This window comes from Rhincodon typus, chromosome 27 (genome assembly GCF_021869965.1).
Source record: "Rhincodon typus isolate 14 chromosome 27, sRhiTyp1.1, whole genome shotgun sequence".
Taxonomy (NCBI): Eukaryota; Metazoa; Chordata; class Chondrichthyes; order Orectolobiformes; family Rhincodontidae; genus Rhincodon; species Rhincodon typus.
This window is the reverse complement of record NC_063358.1, coordinates 27,386,205-27,410,644: the sequence shown is the minus strand read 5'-3', so window position 1 is coordinate 27,410,644 and position 24,440 is coordinate 27,386,205. Positions and strand designations below refer to the sequence as shown.

Below are 24,440 nucleotides of genomic sequence, written 5' to 3'. Positions count from 1 at the left end.
TAAAGCCTGTCTAACATCAACCAGCGCAGTGGTACTTTACACAGCTAGAGATTGATTCCTATCTAAGTGGAGCTAGAGAATCATCTACAATGAGGCCTCTTACTAATCTTGTACAATTATCTGTGGTGACCCCCTAGAAATTTTCCTTGGACACCTGCTACTTCACATCTCTGCACTATCATTGGTGCATCATCCAAATCACATCGGTTTCCACATGTTCGCTCAGGAGCTCCAGTGCTACCTATTGTTAACTCTCAAACCTCCTGTCTTTAAGTTATCCCACTGCTTTTCTGAAATCTGATGAGGGGAAAATTTCTCCACCTAAGTATCAGGAAGACCAAAGCCAGTGTCTTTGATCACTTGTCACCAACACTATCCTTCCTCCTGGCAAATGTTGGAGGTTGAATCAGACTGTCCACAAGTGTATCACAAGTTTCCAACAAGTGCATTTGTCATCACCAAGACCACAGATTTCCACCTCCATGAACATTAATGACTCTGTTCCTATTTTAGTTTATCTACAGCTGGCTATTTAATGTATGGTTCTTGTTCCATTTAGACTTGAGTGTTTCAGCAGACTCCTGGCCAGCTTCCCACATTCTAACCTCAGTAAACTTGACAACATCCAACGTTCTGCTACCCTGGTCCTAATTTACACTCTGGACCCATTCACCCATCACCTATATTGGCTTCCAGTTCAGCAAAATTTCAATTATTTAAAGTCTTTTTTGTTTTCCAATCTAGCTGTGGCCTTGCCCCTCCCTGTCTCTTGTCCAGTTTGAAATCTTCCACGGTATCTTTGTCTTTCTAATTCTGGGCTCCCGATGCATCCCTAATTTAAACATCCCATTATTGGTGGCTGTGCATTCAGCTGCCTCATACCCAAGTTCCACAATACCCTTTCTGTGTCTCTTTCCTTGTTTACGATACTCCTTTAAAACCTGCCTCTTTGGATACCTGATCTAACATCAATATTATTTTGAATGGTGTTTCTGAAGTGCCTTAGGATCATTTATTACATTAAAGGTGCTGTATAAATACCAGTTGTTGTTGTTGTTAAGCAGTGAAGGATTTGGGTTCTGCAACATACTGCTAAAGGATCAGAATGATTCAGTCAGTTCTGTGTTAATAAGAATTTTCTGCTGCCTAATATCTTCCTGTCTGCTCATTGCAAAATGAAATGTTTCCAGTGTTGGTTATGCTTAACTGGCTATAACGTAGAGAGACTGTTGGAATGGCTCTATATCATGCAGCTGGTGAATGTGTATAATTTGGCCTGTAGACACATGTAAATGTACAAATGTTGAGCTCAGCAGTAAAGAGCTAAAATAATTCAACAGGCTGAGTGAAGACTGAAAACAATTTAGGATTTATCATTTCTGGTCCATTTGTAGGTCAGCTTTCTGATTCTTCCTTAAAATCTTAATTCTAAACATTTCATAAATAAGATGCAAAACTGTATTATCACTTTGTTGATATATGAAAAATAGTTCAACCCCCGGGGGTAAGGGACAATAAAGCATTTGACAAATGAGACTAAAGGGCACATACCAGGCATGACGACCTTGTCACAAGCAATACATTTTGAGGAGAATTCACTGCAGTAGCAATCATTGCACAACAGCTCTTCTTCCTGACATGTAAATGGCTCATCTGCCAGAGATCTGTCACAGCGATAACACCTGAAGCAATGCTCATGGTAGTGGCGGTCTTCGTAGAACAGCTCCTGATTGAGAATCAGAAAAAAAAGCAGACAGAGATGATACTCTGCAGCTTTTCAAGAACATAACTCAAATTATCTGAATGATTCAGAGGGTTCATTGCTGACTCTGAAACCCTAGTGAATCACTAATGTTAAGAAAGAATTTGTCTTTCGCGTCCTTTGAATAACCCCAAATGTTTCACAGTTAATGAATTACTCTTATGTTTGGTCAATGTAAGCAAACTATAGCTAAATTTGTGCACAAGATTCCACAAACAATAATGAGATGGATGATTGAGCAATTAACTTGTTTTGCAGTGTAGGTCAAGTGATGAGCCTTAAATTAAAACACTGGGACAACAACACTGATAGAAAGACTATAATCTCTGTAAGACATTCAATCTGTCTATGGTGAGCACCAAATAGACTTTAAAAAGTGTTTGTCAGGTAAATGTCAGCAGATATACGTATCCATGATGATAACATTATGGATCACTGTCCATCACCAATACATCCAACTTTTGCTCCTGTTTTCTCACCATATCTCCTTAAGATGATGACATGTTGGAAAGTGGTCCAATCTGGTACCTTAGCCAAGTGGATACATTGCATGTTTGAGCTGGCATGAGACATTGTGCTTGTACTGCTATCTTGACAGGGGACCATTAATTCAACAAAGATGAAATATTGAACCTGGGAACTTTCTGATGGCTCAGTCTCAGTTCCACCGAGCAGAAAATTTACCAACTACCTGACCAGAGTTCCTGCTGTGTTCCATAACGTGGTATTCTTGTCTCAATGACCCCCTATCTACTGGGTACTGACATCAAAGACAATCTTAAGTGTTACATGACAACATGCCAAAACACATTCACAATAACCTACAATTAAACATCAAAAAGCTCCACGCTTGGATTTTGAAAGGCAGTGTGCACCAGAACATTCCCATGTATCTAAATTCTTTTGAAACACATCTGCTCGCTTCCATTGAAAATTACTGCAGCATAAGAGGGCAGAGATCTTACTTCCTGTGTTGATTGTCCCCGCACCGTTTCAGTATTTGTATTGGGCACAGGAGCTAACTGAAAGTCCTTCTTTTCAGACAATAATAGGCTATCACATGTTTCATGAGAAAGGTTCAAAATGAAATTATTTTACAATGTGATATTCTATTGAATTCAAATATATCTAGTTCTGATAAGACATAATTCCAATGGAGCCCAGTTGAATTTTGCTCTGCTCATTTGTGAAGGTTCTATCCGCCTTTGATCTCAAGCAGTCTGTTATTACAATTTGCTGTAGTAGGTTAACTGCCTGGTGCACCCACAAGTCATGTTATGTGGATACACAGAAAGGGGAAAGGAGCTGAAAAGGACAGTTTTAATTCAGTGTGTATTGAAAATAAAGGTCTGCATAATTCCAATAGATGAGCTAGTTTACTGTTGGCAATGTTATAGAAGAGTGAGTGAAACTGACAGTCATTAATATGAAGGTATTGCTACAGACTACTTGTCGATCCATGTAGGTTACTTTCATTAAGAAGAAAGATTCTGTAAAACATATTTGATTATTCTATGAAAAATCTTGTAGGCTGCTGCCTAATAGTATCACAGTGATTCAGTTTCCACTGAAATTATCGGAAAGTGGGCAGGTAGTGCCTTTATTGCACAGAATGCACATGATCTGCAACAAAGGACAGAGTGTTGCAATTTTTTTGAATGTGTACAGTGCTGCTGCTTGCGAGGAACTAAAAAGATGAATGCTAGACAGAATGGGTCCACATCACCATTTTATTTGAACAGAAGATGTAACTATTTGTTTCAGAAGTGAAAAAAAACATAGAAATTCACTCATATGACAAAATGGTTATAGAACAGAAGGAAGCCTTTCAGCCACTAAGCTTGCAAATTTGGAAATTTCTCTGCAAATTTGGTCCCTGAAAAAGCATTTTAGCTCCAAATGGCCAGATTTGACACCACAGCTTTTAAGCAAAATGGTCAAAGACAAGTGTTTTTTATAAGTTTCAGCTGCAATCCAAAAATATCCAAGTTGGTTTTACAGTTTATTTATACACTTAAAATGCAGCGTGCATTTCATGATTCAAATCATGATAAAATGTTTTTAACAATCTCTGTGGTCGAAACATAAATTAGTCGGATGCTTTGCTGAAACAATAATAACAGTTAAGTTCCAATAGATGAAGCAACTTTTTTTAAATCATAAAAAAGCAAAAAATACTGCATATGACAAAAATTAAAATTAAAAAAATGCTGGAGAAACTCAGCAGGTCTGACATCATCTGTGGAGACAGAAACAGAATTCACATTTCGAATCGATATGTTTCTTTTTCAGAACTGTAAAGGGCTGCAAAATGTCACAGAGAAAAAAAAACACTACAGGGGATCTCCTATAACGTGTGTTCCAGCAACGTGAATTGGTTATAAGGAGATTGACAAATAGGGGAACGGTATTTGTAAAATGCGAACTTTGTGTTGACTATAATGCGAATCCAATGTCAACACATACGATTGGGTCATGGGCTCTGTCTTGAGTACGTGCCGAAACAGTCCCCAGGCTGGCGTGAAAGGTCCTCATGCTTTCTGTGAGAGGCACTGTATAATTCTGCCTTGTTACTCACAAAGTTATGTGGCGAAGCTGCCAGTGCAGATGAGGAGCATGCGATGGCATTTCCTCCCATAGTAAGAAAAAATATTGATTGACAAAGGTGGCTACAACTTAGATCAAATTTTCAATTTGGATGAGATAGGTTTATACTGGAAGAACCTACATTTCCATGAATGAAGCACATGCTCCAGCCGCTAAGGTTGCAAAGGATCATATGACTGTGCTGCTGGGTGCCAATGCCAGTGGAGACTTAAAGCTTAAGCCTGTGGTGGTGTACCATTCTGCCAACCAGCAAGTCTTGAAAGGTTACCTTAAGTTCACTCTAGGCATCTACTTTAGGTCAAGCAAAAGTGGTTGGATGGCTGGGCAAATATTTTCTGACCTTACTGTTGATGTTTTCGAAGATGTTTTTAGACAGTATTGCAGGAGAAAAAAATGTGGATTTCAAAATTCTCGTCATCCTGGATTACATGCCAAACCATCCTCCCACTGTTGGTGAGCTTTCTGAAAACATCAAAGTGCTATTTCTACCCCAAAACACAACTTCCCTTCTTCAACCCATGAACCAAGGTACAATAGCAGCTTTTAAAGCTTATTATTTAAGGCACACATTTAAGAGGCTGGTTGTAGCCACTGAGGGGGATAAGGATAGTGTGCTACTATTTTGGGAGGAACTTTAACATCAAAAATGCAATTGACATTATCATGGAAGCCTGGAGTGATGTCAGTAAGGCCTGCTTGCATGCAGTTTGGCGGAAACTTCTCCCAGAGTTTTTTTTCAAGATGTAAAAAGCTTTGATCCATCAGAGAAGCCCCTAAGAATCAAAGAACATTGTGCTGATCTTGCAGAACAAGCTGGATTTGAAGAAGTGGAGAGTGAGGATATTGAAGAGCTGCTTGAGCCCCACTGTGGAGACCCCTCTACAGCTCATCTACAACAACTTGTTGCTGAGGGGGAAGTGGAAGCTGGAGATGAAGATGATGAAGTCCAGGATGCAGCACCATGAGAGCTTTCCACTTCTGTTTTGTCTTCTATGCTGAAGGACACTGAGAAGCAGTTGCAACTATTAGGGGACAACGATTACAATGTAGAATGAAGCAGGGTTGCAGTTTGTGGAATAAGATCTTATTTGACACCCTACAAACTGTTTCTTCATGAAAGAAGAAAAAGGGCAAAGAAGCAAAAACTGGATGCCTTTTTTAAGCCAACCCCCAAGAAACAATCAGAAGACAATGAACCACAGCCATCCACTTCTGGACTAACTATTTTTTGTCCTAATCCTGCAAACAAAGCTGCACCTGACAGCGGTGATGATGATGACTCTCAGCCCCTGCATTAACAACAGAATTACCTCAGAACCTCCTCCCCCTCAAGTCATCTTGACATTTTTTTCAAGATAAGATGATAAATTTACTGTTATTTTGTTATTACATGTGAATTAAACATTTGTTCAAACTGTACTATCCTTTGTTTAAGGTTCTTGCAAAGATTTGTAGCTCGAGTTGTGGTTGACGTTGTTGGCTTGCTTGCCAAGCTGGCTGTTTATCATACAGACGTTTAGTCACCATGCTAGCGGGTCTGTATGATAACCAGCCAGCTCGGCAAGCAAGCCAACAACTAGGCTTTGTGTTACATTTTTGAGTGATTTGAGTCATTTTGAGTGATTTTTTTTTGCTGGTCTGCCCCTAACATCCCCTTTTTCCATAGGCCCCATTATTTCAAAGCGCAATTTTCTAAAACGCATCATTTCACAGGAACTCGTCTATCATGTTAGACCAGATCCCCCTGTATTTTCCAGCTCCTTTCAGTTTTGAAGAAGAGACTTGAAACGTTAACTCTGTTTCTGTCTCCACAAATGCTACCAGACCTACTGAGATTCCCTCCATTTTCTGCGTTTCTTTCAACTTTCTTGTTTCTCCTGTATTCCAGTTTGTGCCTGAGGTGAGGATCTCTTGCCTGTGCCATGCTAACTAAGGAGGAGAAAGGGCTGGAAAGGAAAGGGAAAGAAAGTAGCATGGTTCCTGTTCCATTGATTTGAATGTTCCGACGAACATCAGGTTTGGCTGTGAAGCTTCCTATGGTCAAATTGCCTGATCACTCTCAATTAAACTCACTCGTGGAAAAATTGCATGATTTGGACAAGATGTTGATCAGAAGGCCAATGAATCAGGCTCTCCAGGAGAGCAGAGTGTACCCAGTACATGGGTGGGGATCACATTAGAAATCACTTTCTTTTAAACACGAGAGCAGAGAAATGCTCATTTGGAAACTTCCAAATAAAGAAAGGTCCCCGCATGTTGACATTGCTGATTTCCCACAGATTTCACACAGTGGAATCCAATAAGCTGAGAGCACCGCACTCCTGATGACCTCTCTGAAGCAATTAATGGGGCAGTCAGGTAAGTGGAAAATATTCTCTTTTAGACTTGTTTTCACTTCAACAGATCAACTGATATGAAACAAATTGATGCTAACAATTCAGTAATGGAGAAACGTCCAGTGCATTAAATACATGCAGTCTTCGAAGTCTTGACTTGCGCTTTAAAATAAATACTTTTAAAAGGTTGCCTGGCGCCATACCAACAAAATGAAATACTCCTCAAGGGAGAAAAGGAAAATGAGCCACACTCCCAAAATCCTCTCACGAACAAATGATGTTGCTAAATGTTTGAGAAAGCATTTGAAGAGCAACAATTCAAGAGAAGAAACTGAACATACAGACAGGCGCTGCCAACGTAAACACAAAACCATTTGTTTATGGGAAGCTTGGAGCAGTGCAGAGTTGTGTTAATATAACAAATATGTAAATCTCAAAATGATTAACTACCTGACTGCATAAGACTAGGATCATGACACACAATAGTTTACTGTGCTGTGGTAGTGTGATCACGAATGCAGATCAGGGGAAGTCAATAAAACATTATTTACTGAGGTGAAATGCTAATATTCACAGACTGGACAGTGCTCTGGCCTTGCTCATTTTGTACAGGAACCCAAATTCCATTACAGGAAATAATTTATTAACGTTTGAGGAAAGGCATATTAATGCTAATGATTTTGGAAAAAATGTTAAGTACAAAGATTCACAAGAATATACATTTTGGTATTACAATGGAAACAGGATACTCCACGAAATAAACCTTTGTTAGGATTACAGCACAGCCCTTGGAGGTCCATTGAATAAAAGCATGATTAGGTTGGAGGACTTAGACGTTGGGCCCAGGCTCGGGCCTGTACATACTCCAACCTAGGGGGCTAAGGTTAGTCTGAAATGCGGCCTCAAGGCTCATCAACATTTTACACACAACCTTCACTCATTCATTGTACCTCCACAGGAAACTTGCATGACTGAACACCACAAATATTGGGGTACATCCCTCACCAAACATGGCCCAAAGGTGTAAATCTCAGAGCAGGATATCGAATGTGACAGTTGTTAGCAACTGTAGAGACAAAGGAGCACTTGAAAAGTTTCTGTAAAAATTGACTTTGGTTGACAACCAATGAAAAATCCTGCACAGAGCAGAACTGTACAATAGCTGGAACCTGAGCCACCCCAGATCAGAAAGTAATGTCAATAACGAAGGTAATGTAAAAGGGTTGAAGGGTCTGAAAGCATTAATTAAAACAGAAACAGCTGGAGAAACTCAGCAGGTCTGGCAGCACCTGTGGAGAGAGAAAAACAACATTATCACATGTCTGAGTTGCCTCTTCTTCAAAACTGAGAGAAGTTGGAAAGTAGTGGTGTTTACAGTGTTGACAATGAGGGAGGAGGAGCAAGTGGAACAGATCAGCAAAAGACAAAAGGGAAAACAAAAAAAAAGGACTGCAGATGCCAGAAATCTGAAATAAAAAAAACAGAAATAGCTAGGAGAAACTCAGCAGGTCCGGCAGCGTCAGTGAAGAGAAAGCAGAGTCAGCATTTTGGGGCCAGCGACTTTGTTGTAAAAGACAAAGGGAGTACTAATGGTGGTAAAGGAATGATAGTGGTGCAAATGATTAAGTGTGAAAAAGGGAAAAACGGGTCTGCTTTGCTGAGAGCAAAGACAAGATACGAACAAGACCTGGCCAGTAGATTGCGGGGGTGGGTGGTGGTGGTGGTTGGCGGTTGGTGAAGTGGGGGAGCATTCAGAAGCTAGTTGGAAGACAGAGATCATGCTCTGAATCTGTGGAACTCCATGTTGAGTTCTATAGGTTGTGGAGTGCCTAAGCAGAAAATTAGGTATATTTTCTCCAGCTTGCATTAAGCTTCTTGGAAGCCTTTAGTGGGCTCAAGGATGGAAATGTAACATGGGAGCAAGATGATTTATCAAAATAGCCAGCAACAGAAAGGTTGGAGTCATTCTTATGGGTAAAGAAGAGGTGTTCTACAAAATGGCCACCCAGTGTGCCTTTGGATCTAGTTGAGTCCATTGCCAAGCAATTTCTTCTCATACAGTATAAATGTTGCTTTCCTTTACATTGGTATTTCTTGTAAATTATCCAGATGTGTGCAAGAGGAAAAAATTTAACAAAATGTACTTTATCTCTGAAATGAGTAAAACATGCATTTGATCTCCCTCACCAGTGATTTTGTTTACCCTTCAGATGCACAACGGGGTCAAGCAAACAAAGTGGAAATACATTCTTTCCCAATTTCTTGGCCCCATGCCCTCACTGCAGCAGATCCCAGGCTTCCCAACAGCAGAGTCATTAAATACTATTTCCTAATTAATTTCAGTGGCACAAAAGAGAGGTTATCACCATTTTCTAATGACTAGATGTTAATGAGGGCCCTGAGTTGCCAAATTAGGTGAAAAGTCAATGGAACTTGAGCTAAGTAAAGAGAAAAATTTTAGACATGGTCAGAAATTCCATACCACGTTCAGCAGAAACTTCTGAAAATTGAAGAACTGGCACTTTATCAACAGTCGATGCACATCTACTGCTCAGTGACATGGCAAAAGTCTCTTACTGGAACTGGGGGACCATTTCAAACTCAAAATAGATTAGAGACTTGAAATATGCATTTCCTTCATGCTTGTGGCTTAGGTTTGACAAATTGCATATTGTACTATTCACAGCACAATAATAGTTGGAGAACAGTATAATGACAAAAGGAAGTCATACATTTAAGCATATTTAACTCATTGTAATTACCCTAGCTTCATGTCCAATCAGCTCTTTGCACTCATCGCATGTATTTGCAAACAGGGTATCATAGCATGGGATACAGTAGGGGCTGTCTTCAGAGAGGATGTATTTTCTGCCGTATAGGGATTCTTTGCAGTTATCACAATCAAAGCGCTCACTCATCTTCTACGGACAGTTGTTACTGTGAACAGAAATGAAGGAAAATTTTTAGTCAACATAATTGTCAAGTGCAACAGCTCACATTTGTTTGTTTCCAAAAAATCACCATTGGTGGAAATCGTGCTGTTCTGTCTCAGTTTGGCAAGAATTATGGAAGAGCAATGGGAAACTACTCCAAGAGTAAACCCCCCACCATCCCAGTGAATTGGGAGCTCTTAAGGAAGCCATGGAGCAGCTGCTATTTATTGGTCCCATTCCCTCCCTCTTTGCTTTCCCTTCTTCACTTCCTAACTAATGCTTGTGTATCATTCTGCAGGCAGCTTGCCAAAGTGCTCATTCATCATGGGCGAATCCAGACTGAGTCGACCATGAAGGACTGCAGTGAGGAGCCTGCTCCTGTACTTCACTGATGTTCATGCCTGCATCTTTCCACAAGAATTACTGGATAAGAACAAAAGGAACAGAAACTTTGGCTTTTCTCCCTGCCTGATACAGCAGCAATGGAACCTATTCGAGTGCAGAGTTACTGCAGCCAACACCTACCACTTCAATTGAAATTGAGATCAAGTGTTGGGCCATACCGGTTCTGCACTGCTCAGTATTATACGACAACCATCTAAACAGATGCCAATTGTTACTCTGAGGCAGATTAGAACAAGTGGCACCCACTTTTACACAGATGATTTTGTTCCTCATTTCCCCAGTCTGAAGCACAATTTAACTTTTTGAAAGTCTTACTGTTTTCCTCTCTGGTTTCTAGATAACTAACCAGAAGTGCCAAGTTTCAATGAACAGTGGAATGATGAGGTTGGCAGTATCCTCACTCAATATTGAGGTGTTGATTCAAATAAAAGGTTGAGAAATTTAAAGATGTGAATAAGATTGCTGAGGCTATCTAGCAATTCAGTTAAACATGACTTTAAATCTCATTACAACAACAGTGCTGATGTTTACAGTTTAAAAAAAATTTGTCTTGAGGGAGCATTCTGCCGATTGCTGATATTTCTCCAAATATAAAGTTATAATAAATAGTCAAAAGTACAAAGGGATTCTGAAAATCTGTTAAGGACTTCCTACTGAATTGGAACAACCTATAAAGTGAATTCCATCACTGCTATCGTATACTCTAAGACATCACTTGCTATACAATTAATAGTGTTATGTCTTATAGTTCTCAAAATTTGGAAATATTCATACTTTAGACTTAAAACACTGGAACTACATTGAGTGTATTTTTTACTACTGTCCATATAGTTGATGGACTAATAGACTGATATGTTGTTAGCTGTAATACATGGTACTCTGGGATGTACATTCACATAGCAATTAGTTCCTGGTTCCTTAAACTGTAATAAATAGTTTACAGTGGAGTCAAATACAATTTAACCAATAAAGTTAAAGTTAATCATGAAAAAGCACAAAAAATGTAAATGACTGCAAAAATGCTGAGAACCATATCATTTCTTTACCCAAAATGTTTTTTTGAAACTTTCAGTATATGTAAACTCTACTCCTGCAGGTTTTTACTGTTGAAAAAGCATGCAAGATACAAACTATTGAGAACAACACATACTGAATTGTAGCATTCTTAAGAAAAATAAGTTGTGATAAAGTTAACATATATGGTTTCCAGATCCCTAAAGATCTGCATGAGAAAACGAAAAGAAAAACAAATTAAGACTCACTAGAAACGATTCCAACAAGTATCCACAGCTACCAGCAGGATTAGTACTGACAGGCTAAAGGTACACAGCACTCTACATTACTCTCACACCAAATGCCACAGTTAACAGACTCGTTTAGGCAGGAAGATGACTTATCACAAGAATATGTAACACATGGGCTATTAAGGGAGCATGCTGTTAATTTGAATCTCCATCTCACCACATCTATGCAAATCCCTGTAGCTCACTGATGAGGAAAGAGAAAAGTCTATTAGTACTGACAGATAGATTAAAAACGGGAGAAAAAGCAAAAGCTGCTTGCATTAAACTGTCAGTTAAGTAAAATATGAAAACAGCTGAAAGCCAATAGTGTCAGTTTTTGATTGGTGAAAAGATCTATCGGATGTCATTAACAGCACCTTGATCCACTGACGTTCCATATCCTGATTTTGAATGCAAGATGTATTATTTGTGGCCGTTTTACTAATGAAGAAAGCATCAACCAAACAACACATCACAAAAAGCAAGAAACGCATTACATTCTTATTACATTGTGCACTAGCTACAGCCATAATAGTGTAGTAAAGTCGTATGTTCCCACATGTACACATTGCGTAACTGTTCATTGAGTGTAACATTGGAGGTTTGGTTCACTGAAAAAATTAAACTTGCAATAACTTGTCACTTTGAATATGTTTCATTCCATTTACTACATGGTGGCTGAAACCAATTACTTGATTAATTGACTACATCTAGTTAATGAAACATACAAGTGCCTGATTTCAGCTGTTTGCTCATTTTTACTGAGCTTTATACAGTTGTTATACCATCAGGCTGGAGTCAGATTTTGGCTTCTACCAAGCCTTATGGCACATTAATACCTCTGAGCCAGAAGCTCCTGGTTTAGCCCATGCCAGAACTTGCTGACTAGGAAAGATGGATTTGTAATGTGGCCTAGAGATTAATTGTTAGCTTATAAATTCTTTTTATACATCTGATGCCAGGTGTTAAAAAAGTGGGAGAGTTTCTTGGTCAGCCATCCTGAAGGCAACAATGGCAAACCATTGCTATGCTTTACCCATCAGCAATCCAAACCCCAACTTTTAGAAACTAGGATGGGAAAAATGTTAGACTATTGTCACCAGCTTTTATTTGGATTATGCAGGGCTGGCAGCCAACTCTGGTTCTGAAACTTCTAAACTTTGTGTTAACAATCAGTAAGAAACTTATCTTCTCAATTTGCAGGAGCCTGAAGAATAATTTTGCTTTTTGGACCAACTGCCTCATGCTTTAGTATACAGGTAATTTTATCCACAGTAGGGTCATTCATGCTTTGGCTTTTCCAACTGTTCAGCAGCATGTAAGTCTTGGGTGCAAGTTGGCAAAGAGAAAGCTTAGTAATTGCCAAGTCTGTATACTGGTATTGCTGGAATTTAACCAGCCAAAAGCATGAGGCATACCATGACAAAACTCTAATAAACTGCTCATTGCTTATTTTCCATGGCTGCCCTATCTCTATATTTGCTGTGACTGCCCTACCTCTATGCGTGCTATCTGGAACTTGGGAAGAATTCCAGCTCCCAGTGACAAGTCAGCCTGCACTTCAAGGCTTTAATTTGAGAAATGATGCAAACTAGATTGGTATTCCATGAAATTTAGAAAGTTAACGGTTAATTCGGTTGAAATTTTATAAAGCATTAATGAGAATTCATGGACTAGATAGAGAGAAAATATTTCTGCTATTTGGCAAGTCTTGAAATAGGAGACATTCTGAAAATGAGAGTCAGGCCTTTCAGGGATGGAACTCACTGTTATTTCAACGCAAAGTGCGGAAGAAATTTAAAGCTCTCTTCTACATCAGCATTTGATATTCAATCCATTGTTAATTTTAATCTGAGGATGGAAAATTTTTGTTGACCAAAAGTATTTATTTAGAGCCATACAGCATGGGAACAGACCCTTCGGTCTGACCAGTCCATGCTGAACATAATCCTAAACTAAACTAGTCCCACCTACCTGCTCCTGGACCATATCCCTCCAAATCTTTCCTATTCTTATATCCATCCAAATGTCTTAAATATTCTAATTGTATCCGCATCCACCACTTCATCAGGAAGTTCATTCCACACTTTAATCATCCTCTGTATAAAAAATTTGCCTCATGTCTTTTTTAAATATTTCTCTTCTCACCTTAAAAATGTGACCCCTAGTCTTGAAATTCCCCATCTTAGGGAAAAGACAACTATCAACGTTATCTATACCTCTCATTGTTTTATACACTTCTATCAGGTCACCTCTCAACCTCCTATGCTCCATGAAAAAAGTCCCAGCCTATCCAGCCTTTCCTTACAACTCAAACCTTCCATACTCGGCAACATCCTGGTAAATCACTCCTTGAACCCTCTCCAACATGAAAATATCCTTCCTATAATTGGGTGACCTGAACTGGACATAGTATTCCAGAAGAGGCCTCACTAATGTCCTGTAAAATCTCAACATAACAGCCTAATTCCTATACTCAAAGGACTGAGCAATGAAGGTGAGCGTGCCAAACACCTTTTTAACCGTCCTGTCTATATGTGACACAAACTTTAAGAATTATGTACCTGCACCCCTTGGTCCTTCTGTTCTACAACACTACCCAAGGCCCTACTGCTAATTGTATAAGTCCTACCCTTATTTGTTGTACCAAAATGCAATACCTCAAATTTATCCAGATTGAACTCCATCTGCCATTTTTCAGCCCATTGACCCATTTGATCAAGATCCCTTTGTAATCTTAGAGTCACAGATCCACCGTGTTTTATTGCTTATTACTGTTCCTGTTCAAAAGATCATTGTGCAAGCCTAGATGTTGTGTCTACCATCAAAAGTATTACAGACCTTCTCAGCTCAGGTAAACGTTTACTGAGATAACAAAAAAAATAGGCTCCTTTGTTACAGATTCTAATTGCCAGCCATGCTATTTGGAGAGACCTTGACTCCAAAGACCTTTTCCAGTGCGGAAGGCTGAGAGTCATTGCCTGATAATAACAATACGTACTGGCTAATGTGAATGATCTTACTGTCAATGGCTTTTTGAATGAGCCTATCAAATGGTTCCATTCCCTTCTTCTTTCCCCATTACCCTGCAATGTCCCTTTCAAGCTGTGGTTCTTTTGAATGTTAGCTATTGTCCTTTCAAACTCTGCATTCCAACTTGTAACAATTCACAGGGTGGTGGGGAGGGAACAAACACATCTCTTTACATCTCCCATCTGGTAGTTTGCTAATTAACCTAGGTTTATGTCCTCTGTTTACTGGCCGTCCTGCTAGTAGAAATATTCTCCCTCTTATTTACTCTCCTCAAGGTCTTGCAGACTCCAGATTTAGATCTCAACTCACAGCAATGGTAAAGAGAAGCGCAGACTAAACTAAAAGAAAAATGAACACATTTCGATGCAAGGTCAAGTTTTGATTTGCCTGCGTTGATTTACTCAGCCGCAACCAGCAGATGGGCTGTTACAATTGCCTCAGTCACTCTGGTTTTGGGAATAAGACAAAAAAACAGCCAACCTTTCCCCTCCTAACCATCATCCAATGACCCCTGCTGAAAGCCAAGCTGAAATAGTATAAGCATTGACCGTGGCTTTCGCCAGGATCACCATCTTGGCTCAAACACGATTACTTCATAAGGAGACCAAAATGTCTCTTGTCACACATTACAACCTTCCGGAAGCCAAAGTAATATTTCCCCCCATTTATCAAATTACAAGGGTTTGAACAATAACCAAATGTTATTCTGAAAGCTCAGTGTCAGAGTCACAGCTGATACCAGTGGGCATTTTAGCTCACACAATGTTTGGATTTATTATGTGACAGACAGCTGCTTTGCTGCTGTTAATCTTCCAGCTGTTGTTTTAAAAGAACAAACCTTTGTTAGAAAGATAATACTATTTGCAACCCTTAAGCTGAAGGAAGTTTGTATTTACAGATGGACAAGCTTCTATCCTATCTAAAATGTGATCACCTCCACATACAACTGATGACTCATCTCAAGGCAGACATTTTGAATGACAACAATTAACAAAGCAGGTCAATCTGTGCCACTTCAGTTACATATTGTGATCTAATCCCAGTAATGAAATGGAACCAGAGAAAATTTGAACAGCATTTTGTCGCTTGATTACCATTTGGGTTTGCCTTTATTAGTATCAATAAGAACAAAACAGATGGGAAATCCAATTTAACAATAATTCAGAAGTGGCAAAAGTCATGCGCTACAATACAGTTCTTGGACAGAAGAGGCTTAGGTTAGCAGTAAACCAGTCCCATGTCAGTTATCCTATCAACGCAACAGCATTGTCAGCAACAGAGGTGAGGCAATAACTACAACTTTTGGAAACAACAAGAGAGAGTATTAGCTTTACCATGTTTCCCTCATAATACCAAGGATGCAGAACCTGCCCCATGGCCTCAACGAGATGAATGAATAGCATACAGAATACTGCAAAAGTAAATAATTTTCTTTAGGCATGGATGCCCTGACCATTAACAGCTGGTGACTTGCTGTATGATTATACCTCTTCCATCTCCCGAGGCTGGGTGGTTATTACCACCAATCATAGAGAAAGGTCCATCTTCTACTTTGTATCAAATAAAAACTTTGATCGTTTCTTTAACAATAAGCAGACAAATATCTAGGTGGCACAGGTCTAGAAAGGCACTGCTAAATTCACAAAAAGAACTTAACTTGCCAGGATGAAAGTTTCTCTTTTCTGTTGCCTGTAAAAGGTTGGGCTTCTCATTCTTGTTCTTTAGATATTTGGCTTCAGATTCTACACTGTTGGGGAATATAGGAAGTTTGACCTGCTGTTGCAGAACTGCGGAGCATGAGACATCGCCAGTTTGAAAAGTATTCTACTGCTAACATTTTTCAGAAAATATCTTTCTCTCCTTTACCTCTCTTCCATAAAAAGTACCAAGATTTTGGTGGCACACCAGGGCTTTCTTGTTCCTGTCAATTGTAAACTTAAACATATTGGAGCGAAACTTGTCATTTGCGAATGTGTAATTTTAATCCTTTGTGTTGTAAACTTCAACTTTCAGACAGCTGGAATCCTGTGCAGAATAGTCTTAACATAGGCTTGAGAAACATTGCAAGATTTCCCTTGTCATTGAGATTCCTCTGACAATCTGGATGGGACATCTTTATAGCAGCATGATACATCAGCATTTATCACTGCTCAGGTTGGTCTTCATTTCATTGCTACTTGCTGCAGACATTCTATTCTGAGGCTATAAATGGGATAATTATGATTCAATCTTTGGATGAGGGTATCTTTGTCAAACGTTTATTAATCTATTGACCACAGCAGTGCATGGACTCAGAAACAAATGTCTTCAAAGTATTTGCACTGGCTATGGAGTGGGAGCATTCATATTCAGTCTACCAAAACCACTCAGTTGCAAATCTGGATTGTATCCAAGAAAGAGGATCCAGCAAGAAGCATTGCATCTCCAAGAGATAGACTTGTGTCTCTATATCTCAGTAGCCACCAAAACGGACAGAGGTATGAATCCAAGCAAATTTCAAACCATTTGATAGGTCAATTTCTTTTTAAACAGAACATTTTACTCAGAATGTACTTTAAGTACAGAATACCTTTCCTTTCACTTGTATATTCCTTACAACATTGGACAGCCTTCTCAATAGTTAAAGTTCTTGGATATTACGAGGAAAGGCCAAATTGTAACATTCAGGAATATATGCTGTGAAGACTAAATTTCAACATTGACATTCAGTATTATTTGGAATCCTTTACTAGGGCACTGGAACCAGAATTAGTACAAACAAAGATCTCAGTATTTTGACAGGATGAGGAGGAGAATTGACATTTTCACACAGCTGCCTGTTACTACTGGATAAAGGTAATGCCCAGTGAAATGCTGGGGCTGGATGATTGGAGCTTTTTTAGCTGATCTCAGCTGTTGGAGGGTTTGAAATGATGGAATTAGCTCCAGCTCCATTGAGTCAGGGCAGGCTAAACTCAGCAAAGACTCAGATGTTAGGTTGCCATCCAAAGGTTTGAAATATGTTCTATCTTTAAAATGAACTATTAGTCAAAAACAGTCTTACCAAAAATTCTTACTGAAGGACTCCAGTTCACAGGCTTATTTTAATAAAGCTATGGTCATTGTTACAGGAAGTAGTGAGTAAACTCATAAGGTCATGTGACATGTAAGATAGGACTTTGCTGCAGTGATTTAATGCACCAGGGAAATAAAATATTTTTTTTGAAACAAATTTACAGTTCTTGTCCCAAACACTCACAAATCTGGCCAGGAAGAGGAGCTGGTAGTTCAACAGTGTCCTGCATTACTCATGATTGCTTGCAGCTCCAATTCTTGCATTTTTAAAATGCTGATGCTAAAAGAAGACATTTTGACTGGTCCTTGGGTTATTCTGATCTGAAATAGTGCTGTAGCTGTGATAAGAGAACATTACCATCCAGGCTTGGAGGCTCAGCATTGGCAGAAACGCGAGTAAGTTTGCCTGAACCACTTGCAATTCTGACAGGAATAACTGAAGAGCACAAGACATTCACAATTCCTCCTATTTACATTTATTTGCCATCAGGCACTTCCATCACTTGATTGCATTTTGAACATGACTTTACACTTCATTTGCTTTCTTATACAGAGATTTTTCTCACCTATCTGCCTATTTTAAAATGACAATGCTGTTTTGGATAGACTGCTTTTCCACTGTAGAACGTAAGCTGGCAGCAGGCTTCTTTCGGACTTGTAACCGCTGTAGTGAGTTCAAACACAATGTTACAACAACAGTGTTTGTTGGGGAGGAGTCTCTGTGTTTCAATGGGAGCTAGGGGACACGTTCCTTAAGTGGTGCTATGACTCTTGTAGACTTCAAGTGGATTTAGCCTCAAACTGCTTTAGGGTTAACATGAAAAGGTCTTTTGAAGCTTCTGAAGTTTGCACTACAGCACTGAATTCCTGAGGGCTGACAGCTAAAACAATGCGTGTGCGTGGAATTGGTCAGAAGACAAAGAGTGTCTGCAAACTGTGCAATGAATCATTCAACAATAGTTATTTGTCTTACAATAAATACTACACGGCTAAAAGTGCCTGATGAAGCTGATGCTATGAAGCAATTACAGGAGGTCTGTACATATTGCATTATTGTAGTGAAAAAGGAGATGCAGACAATACAGTTATGAGTGCTGAGTTATTGAGTGAATCATGGTGCATGAATTGGAAGTCTAGTGTGTATGCTCATGCTCATCGCTCCCTAAAAGTTGAAACAGATTGTCCTTGGCTAATAATGACATCAGAAAAATCTGATGTTATACCAGGTCAGTGAGGTTAATGCTGAACCTGGACCTTTCTAGGATTGCTTTGAACAAGGGGATAGAGGTAGGGAATCTCAGCCATCTGTATCGATGATAGGTAAGCACAATTCTTTGCCATTATACAAAAGGAACTTAAAGAGACAGTAAAGCATTTGAGCAAGTTGGGTTGCCCCCCCTCAGTACTTATTGAGAAGCAGTAACCTGTTCTTATAGTAATCAAAACACTGAAAACCTAACTGTAATATTAACTTGTCAAGGATTTCCAAATTCCACCAGGTTTCAACTACCTAGGGATTAGAACAACCAATGTGAAAAATCATCAATTTCGGTTCATATTTCAATAATTTGATGCAAATAGGACAAATCATAATCCAAAGTAAAACATTAACTTTGAAACTATGACAATGCCTTGGTAACCTTTGGCTGTGTGAAGAATGGAATCACGCTCTGTAAATGTGAAAGGGCTATATTTGGTAGTGATTCGACATTTCACGAATTCTATGCAAAGCTGACAAACAGGTTGGTATATTGAAATTCCACAAATAAAAAGAGTAAAACTATCCATGGAGCAGCGCATTTTTCTGTGGAATAGGAACTATTCTTCTTTTCGAATTTTACTTAGTCTTTAATCTTTTAGTCTTCATCCAAACAAATGAGCACCTGAGGTGCTGTATTTCAGAATAGACTTTAAATACAAGCCCAAATATGCACTGAAAGGTGGACATAAGAAATCCTAATGCACCATTTTGAAGAACAGGGACATTCTCCATGGTATCCGAGCTGATACTTTTTTTTTTAGGGGTAGCTTGAGGAATATGATTTTATGGCCACTATCTTAAGGCTGCTTATGGGACCTTGCTGTGTGGAAATCAACTGCTGTGTTTCCTACTTTACATCAGTGACTGTACGTTAAAAGTAATTCATTGGCTGTAAAATACTTTGCCATGTCCCGAGGTCAGGGAAGGTGAAATGCAAGTTTTTTTGTGTTTTGCAGACCCTATTGCTGTTGATTCAGGCTCAGAAACACCAGAAGGTGGGGAGCCTTACTTACACAAAGAAAGTATTCTTTTCAACTGCTTTGGATGTGACGCAGTTTGCTGAAATATTTCATGTAGCAGGCTGGGCTTTGCCAGGTTAGAAGTCAGTAAGCGGTCAGCAATACCAATCACTTCAGTCACCAAAAGAAGGCCAAATGCTACTCAGTTAGAGTTGCCAAATTATTTTTATACTTTTACAGTGTTGGCTCATTCCCATCAAATCCTATGATATCTCTCTCCTCCATCAACCCATCAGCTTCATGGCAAGAACAGATGCAAACTGAAGACAATTTCCCCCAAAGCATTCTCTTTCGTGATGTATGTACCTTATTACTCAGCAATCCTTCTGGATACCAAAACCTTACATCAAGAAAAATTGAAGTTCGGCAGAGAGCTCAAGGATCTTCTCCATCTACTATACAGTGTACAACAACTCTCCTGATACAATCTTTCAATGCTACACCAGTTTCTCTCCTTGCAACTGTAACTTGCAAAACAAAATCATACTGAGTCACACTGGCTGTAATTATCATTTACCATATAGTTGGAAGAGACCTTTTCCTTTACACAGTGTACATGAGAGATTGAAGAAAATTCCCTCTAATTATTATGACCAGATGGTGAAAGTAAGGTTTGTTGCACTAAAGAAAGAAACTCTGCAGATTTAACTTAATTACTAGAAGTAGCATGGCAATTAGAGGGGTTTCAGGAAATTCTACAGCTACACTGGTTAATAGTTTGAATGATCAGCTTACTCAGTCTGTGACATTAATACAAACGTGAAACATTGCAGATGTTGGAAATCTGAAATAAGAACAAAAAAAAGGGCTGTAAAACTCACCAGGTCATGCAGCATCTGTGGTGAGAAACACAGGGTCAATGCCCTTTTATCAGACCTGAATTTTCCCAGATTTTTTCTGTACGAATTGTAAATATGTTTTGTGCCTCTGTTGATTGTTCAGTGTATGAAGAAAAGATAAAAACAGCATTTCTGAAGTGGGTCCAGTTTAGGAAATATCTGTAGTAACAGTTGCAGTTACAGAAACTGACAGCCTGAAATGTGAGATTTCAACATCTATGGAACTGCCCTCAATTCTGACGTACTTATGATTATTGATCTCTGCTATGATCAAGTGCAGATCATCGGATGTAAGCTGTATTAAAACGGCCTATGTGATATTGCTGCGTAAACAATGGAACATCCCTGACCCAAGACTTTTAAACTACTGTGCTGTTGCTACTAAATTCCTGAAAAAAGCAACACATCCCTAACTTTTCATACTCAGTGCTTCTTCCTCCTCCTACTTTTGTAACAGATCAGTGAACAAAATGTACTTCAAAATACTTCAGTACAGTCTTTTTTCTGTACTTAGTGGCCAAACTATGAGACCACAAGCTAATTACATATGTACAGTGGATCTATTCTTGGTGTTACCGGTTTCCATTTAAGCTGTTATGTTGGACTGTCTCATCTATAATCTTTTTAGATGAATTAATTATGATTTTTCTTTGATTATGCCACAGAGGCTGGGCGGTTCCGCAAACCAGCAGATGCCTGTTGTAACTGTGCCTACAGCACAGGACTTGCATTTATTGAGTTTCTTTCACATGGTCAGGAAGTCCCAAAGCTCTTTAGATCCATTAAATTAATTTAAGTACAGACACTGTCATAATTTTGGAATTGCATTGCCAACTTAGCTCAGTAGTTATATTTTTGTCTGTGTCAGAAACAGAGAGGTTCAAGGTCCACTCCAGGCCTTGAACAGGTTGACATTAATGAGCAATGTGAAGGAGTGCTATCTTTCAGATAAGACTTTAAACCAAAGTTCTTCCTAGCTGCTCTGCAGAATGAACTGACAGAACTAAAAAGAGGAGCAGGAAAGTTATTCCCAGTGTCTTAGTCAATGCTGAACCCTCAATGAATATCTGTAAGAGAGATTATCTGGTCCGTGCTCTTTGAGAGACCTTAATGTGTGCAAATTGCCTGCTGTATTTCCCTGGATTACAAAAGAATTTTCACTTCAAAAGTACTTAATTGGATGGAATAGATTTAAGGTCTCTCAGGAAATCAAAGGATTTTTGGGAACGGGGGGAAAATGGAGTAGAAGACAAAGATCAGCTACAATCATATTGAAAGATGGAGCAGACTCAGCAGCTGTATGCTCTACTCTTGTGTAAAATGTGGAGTTCTACTTTTCTACCCTTACACATGAAAAAGGAATGAGCTTTTAAAAGAGCATTACACCTTTTCAAAGTTAACAGATGTACTGGTATCAGTAAATATGTCTTGGGGCAAGAGGAATATAGCTACAGTTACTGTTTAGCCCTGACTATTTCTGCACAAGAAACCTCGTCATAATGGACGTTTCAGCACTCTACACCATCATACCCCATGACGACAGGATTGCTGCAACAGCCTCAGTATTCAATACCAACAACTGCCAATTTCCAGACACCATCCTACAATTCATCCACTTCATCCTCGACACAACATCTTCACCTTCGACAACCAGTTCTTCATCCAGACACACAGAACAGCCATGGGGACCAATATGCCAACATTTTCATGCACAAGTTCGAGCAAGACTTATTTGCTGCACAGGACTTCCAACCAATGCATTACACCAGATACAGTGACAACATTTTCTTCAATTGGACTCATGGCAAGGAATCACTGAAACAACTACATAGCGATATCAACAAGTTTCATCCCACCATCAGACTTACCATGGACTACTCTTCAGAATCAAGCTCATTCTTGGACACACACATCTTCATCAGGGACAGACACCTCAATACCTCATTCTACCGCAAGCCCGCAGATAACCTCACGATGCTGCACTTCTCCAGCTTCCACTGTAAAGATATTAAAGAAGACATCCCCTATGGACGAGCCCTGTGCATACACAGGATCTGCTCAGATGAGGGGAAACTCGATGGACACCTTAAAGGTTTTGAAGGACACCATCATAAGAGTGGGATACGATGCTCATCTCATCGATCGCCAGTTCCAATGTGCCCCAGCAAAAAAACCGTAATGACCTCCTCACAAGCCAGACGCAGGAAATGAATGACACAGTACCCTTCTTCATCATCCAGTACTTCCCCAGAGCGGTGAGACTATGCCGTGTTCTTTGCAGCCTTCAACACATCGATGACAATGAGCACCTTGCCAAGATCATCCTTACGCCTCCACTTCTCGCCTTCAAACAACCGGCAAACCTTAAGCAGACCATTGTTCGCAGCAAACTACCCAGCCTTCAGGACAACATCGACCACAACACCACACAATCCTGCCATGGCAACATCTGCAAGACATGTCAGATCATCAACATGGAAACACCACCCACGACGTGCATGGCAAATACTCATGTGATTCGGCCAACATTGTCTATCTCATACACTGCAGGCAAGGATGCCCCGAGGCGTGGGATATTGGCAAAACCATGCAGACGCTACGGCAAGGGAACAATGGACACCATGCACCAATCACCAGACAGGAATGTTCCCTGCCATTTGGGGAACACTTCAGTAGTCAAGGACATTCAGCGTCTGATCTTCGGGTAAGCATCCTTCAAGGCAGACTTCAAGATACACAACAATGCAGAATCACCGAGCACAGACTGATAGCTAAGTTCCATAAACATGAAGACGATCTCAACCGTGATCGTGGGTTCATGTCACGCTACATGTAATCCACTACACTTCTCTATCTGTAAAATCTTCCGTACTCTCCTGTTTTGACACCATCACCTTGATAAGTTGTTATGATCTCTCTATCTTAATTAGCTTGTACAGTTTTGAATTACTTATTACTTTGGTTAGACCCTCGGCATGCGACTCTTATACCTGTCATGTTATTCCAGTCATTTAGTTTGTCTCCAGTACCACGTTATTTTAAATTTTTTGTAATTATCTCTCTGCCTCACTTAATCCGATTATAGATCATTCCTTCACTAGTTATTCAGCTGTTGACACTTTACTCTGTCTAACACTTTTCAGCACCTACAGAGACTTATTATTCGACACTGCACTCACACTAGTTGTATGATCTTTTGATATCTCTGCCTATAAACTCTGTGCCGGTGTGCTCTTCTCTCTCACTGCACTTAAGGAAGGGGCTGTGCTCCGATAGCTTGTGATTTCAAATAATCCTGTTGGATTATAACCTGGTGTTGTCTGACTTCTGACCTTGTCCACCCCAGTCCAACACCAGCACCTCCACATCGTGTATTTCATAATTATTAACATTTGAGTAACAACAATGCAGCTCATACATTTTTTATTCTGTTTTAAACAATAAAAGGACTTTTCTTATTATTGCTAATCCCTGTTCTCAAGACAGCTCTGATACCACCACAAAATCCTAATCGTCAAGAGAGAGGGAACAATCTTATCAGACCTTGATAAACTAGAACTCAATTCCTTGAAATGCACTGCTAAGCCACTTTTGATGTTAGTAACACATTGTATTTCATCAAACTTGGCTTCAGATCAGGATTGTTCCTTTAGAGTTGATTTCCCATCACTATCCAGCATATACTTCCTAGTCACATGGTACCTGGCTAATATCTTCTCAAAGTTCCAAGTTATGCAACTCTTAATTTTTTTCCTCTGCTGTCAGAGCGTAACTTTCTTTCTGACAAAGGGAACAACTCATTCTGTGCAGTCGGGAATCATTCTCCACTCGATGATTATAACCTTTTATCAAGGCATACCCCAATGTAAGACAACAAGGTGCAGAGCTGGATGAACACAGCAGGCCAA

The 24,440-nt window shown here is 39.5% G+C and overlaps 1 protein-coding gene across 3 annotated transcripts in view; it reads right to left on the bottom strand.

Annotated features, from left to right (window-relative positions):
* Window positions 1-24,440, bottom strand: part of fhl3a (four and a half LIM domains 3a) — a 60,534-nt gene that overhangs the window by 18,141 nt on the left and 17,953 nt on the right. The window contains exons 1-3 of one of the 3 annotated variants that reach the window (XM_048613060.1): window positions 20,515-20,703; window positions 9,468-9,642; window positions 1,552-1,726 (exon numbers count right to left, since the gene is read on the bottom strand). In XM_048613060.1, coding sequence (XP_048469017.1) covers window positions 1,552-1,726; window positions 9,468-9,623 — 331 coding nt within the window. In that variant the 5' untranslated portion in view covers window positions 9,624-9,642; window positions 20,515-20,703. Of the gene's footprint in view, window positions 1-1,551; window positions 1,727-9,467; window positions 9,643-11,305; window positions 11,435-20,514; window positions 20,704-24,440 lie in introns of those variants that run through there. The other 2 variants (XM_048613061.1, XM_048613059.1) reach the window with 2 other exon arrangements.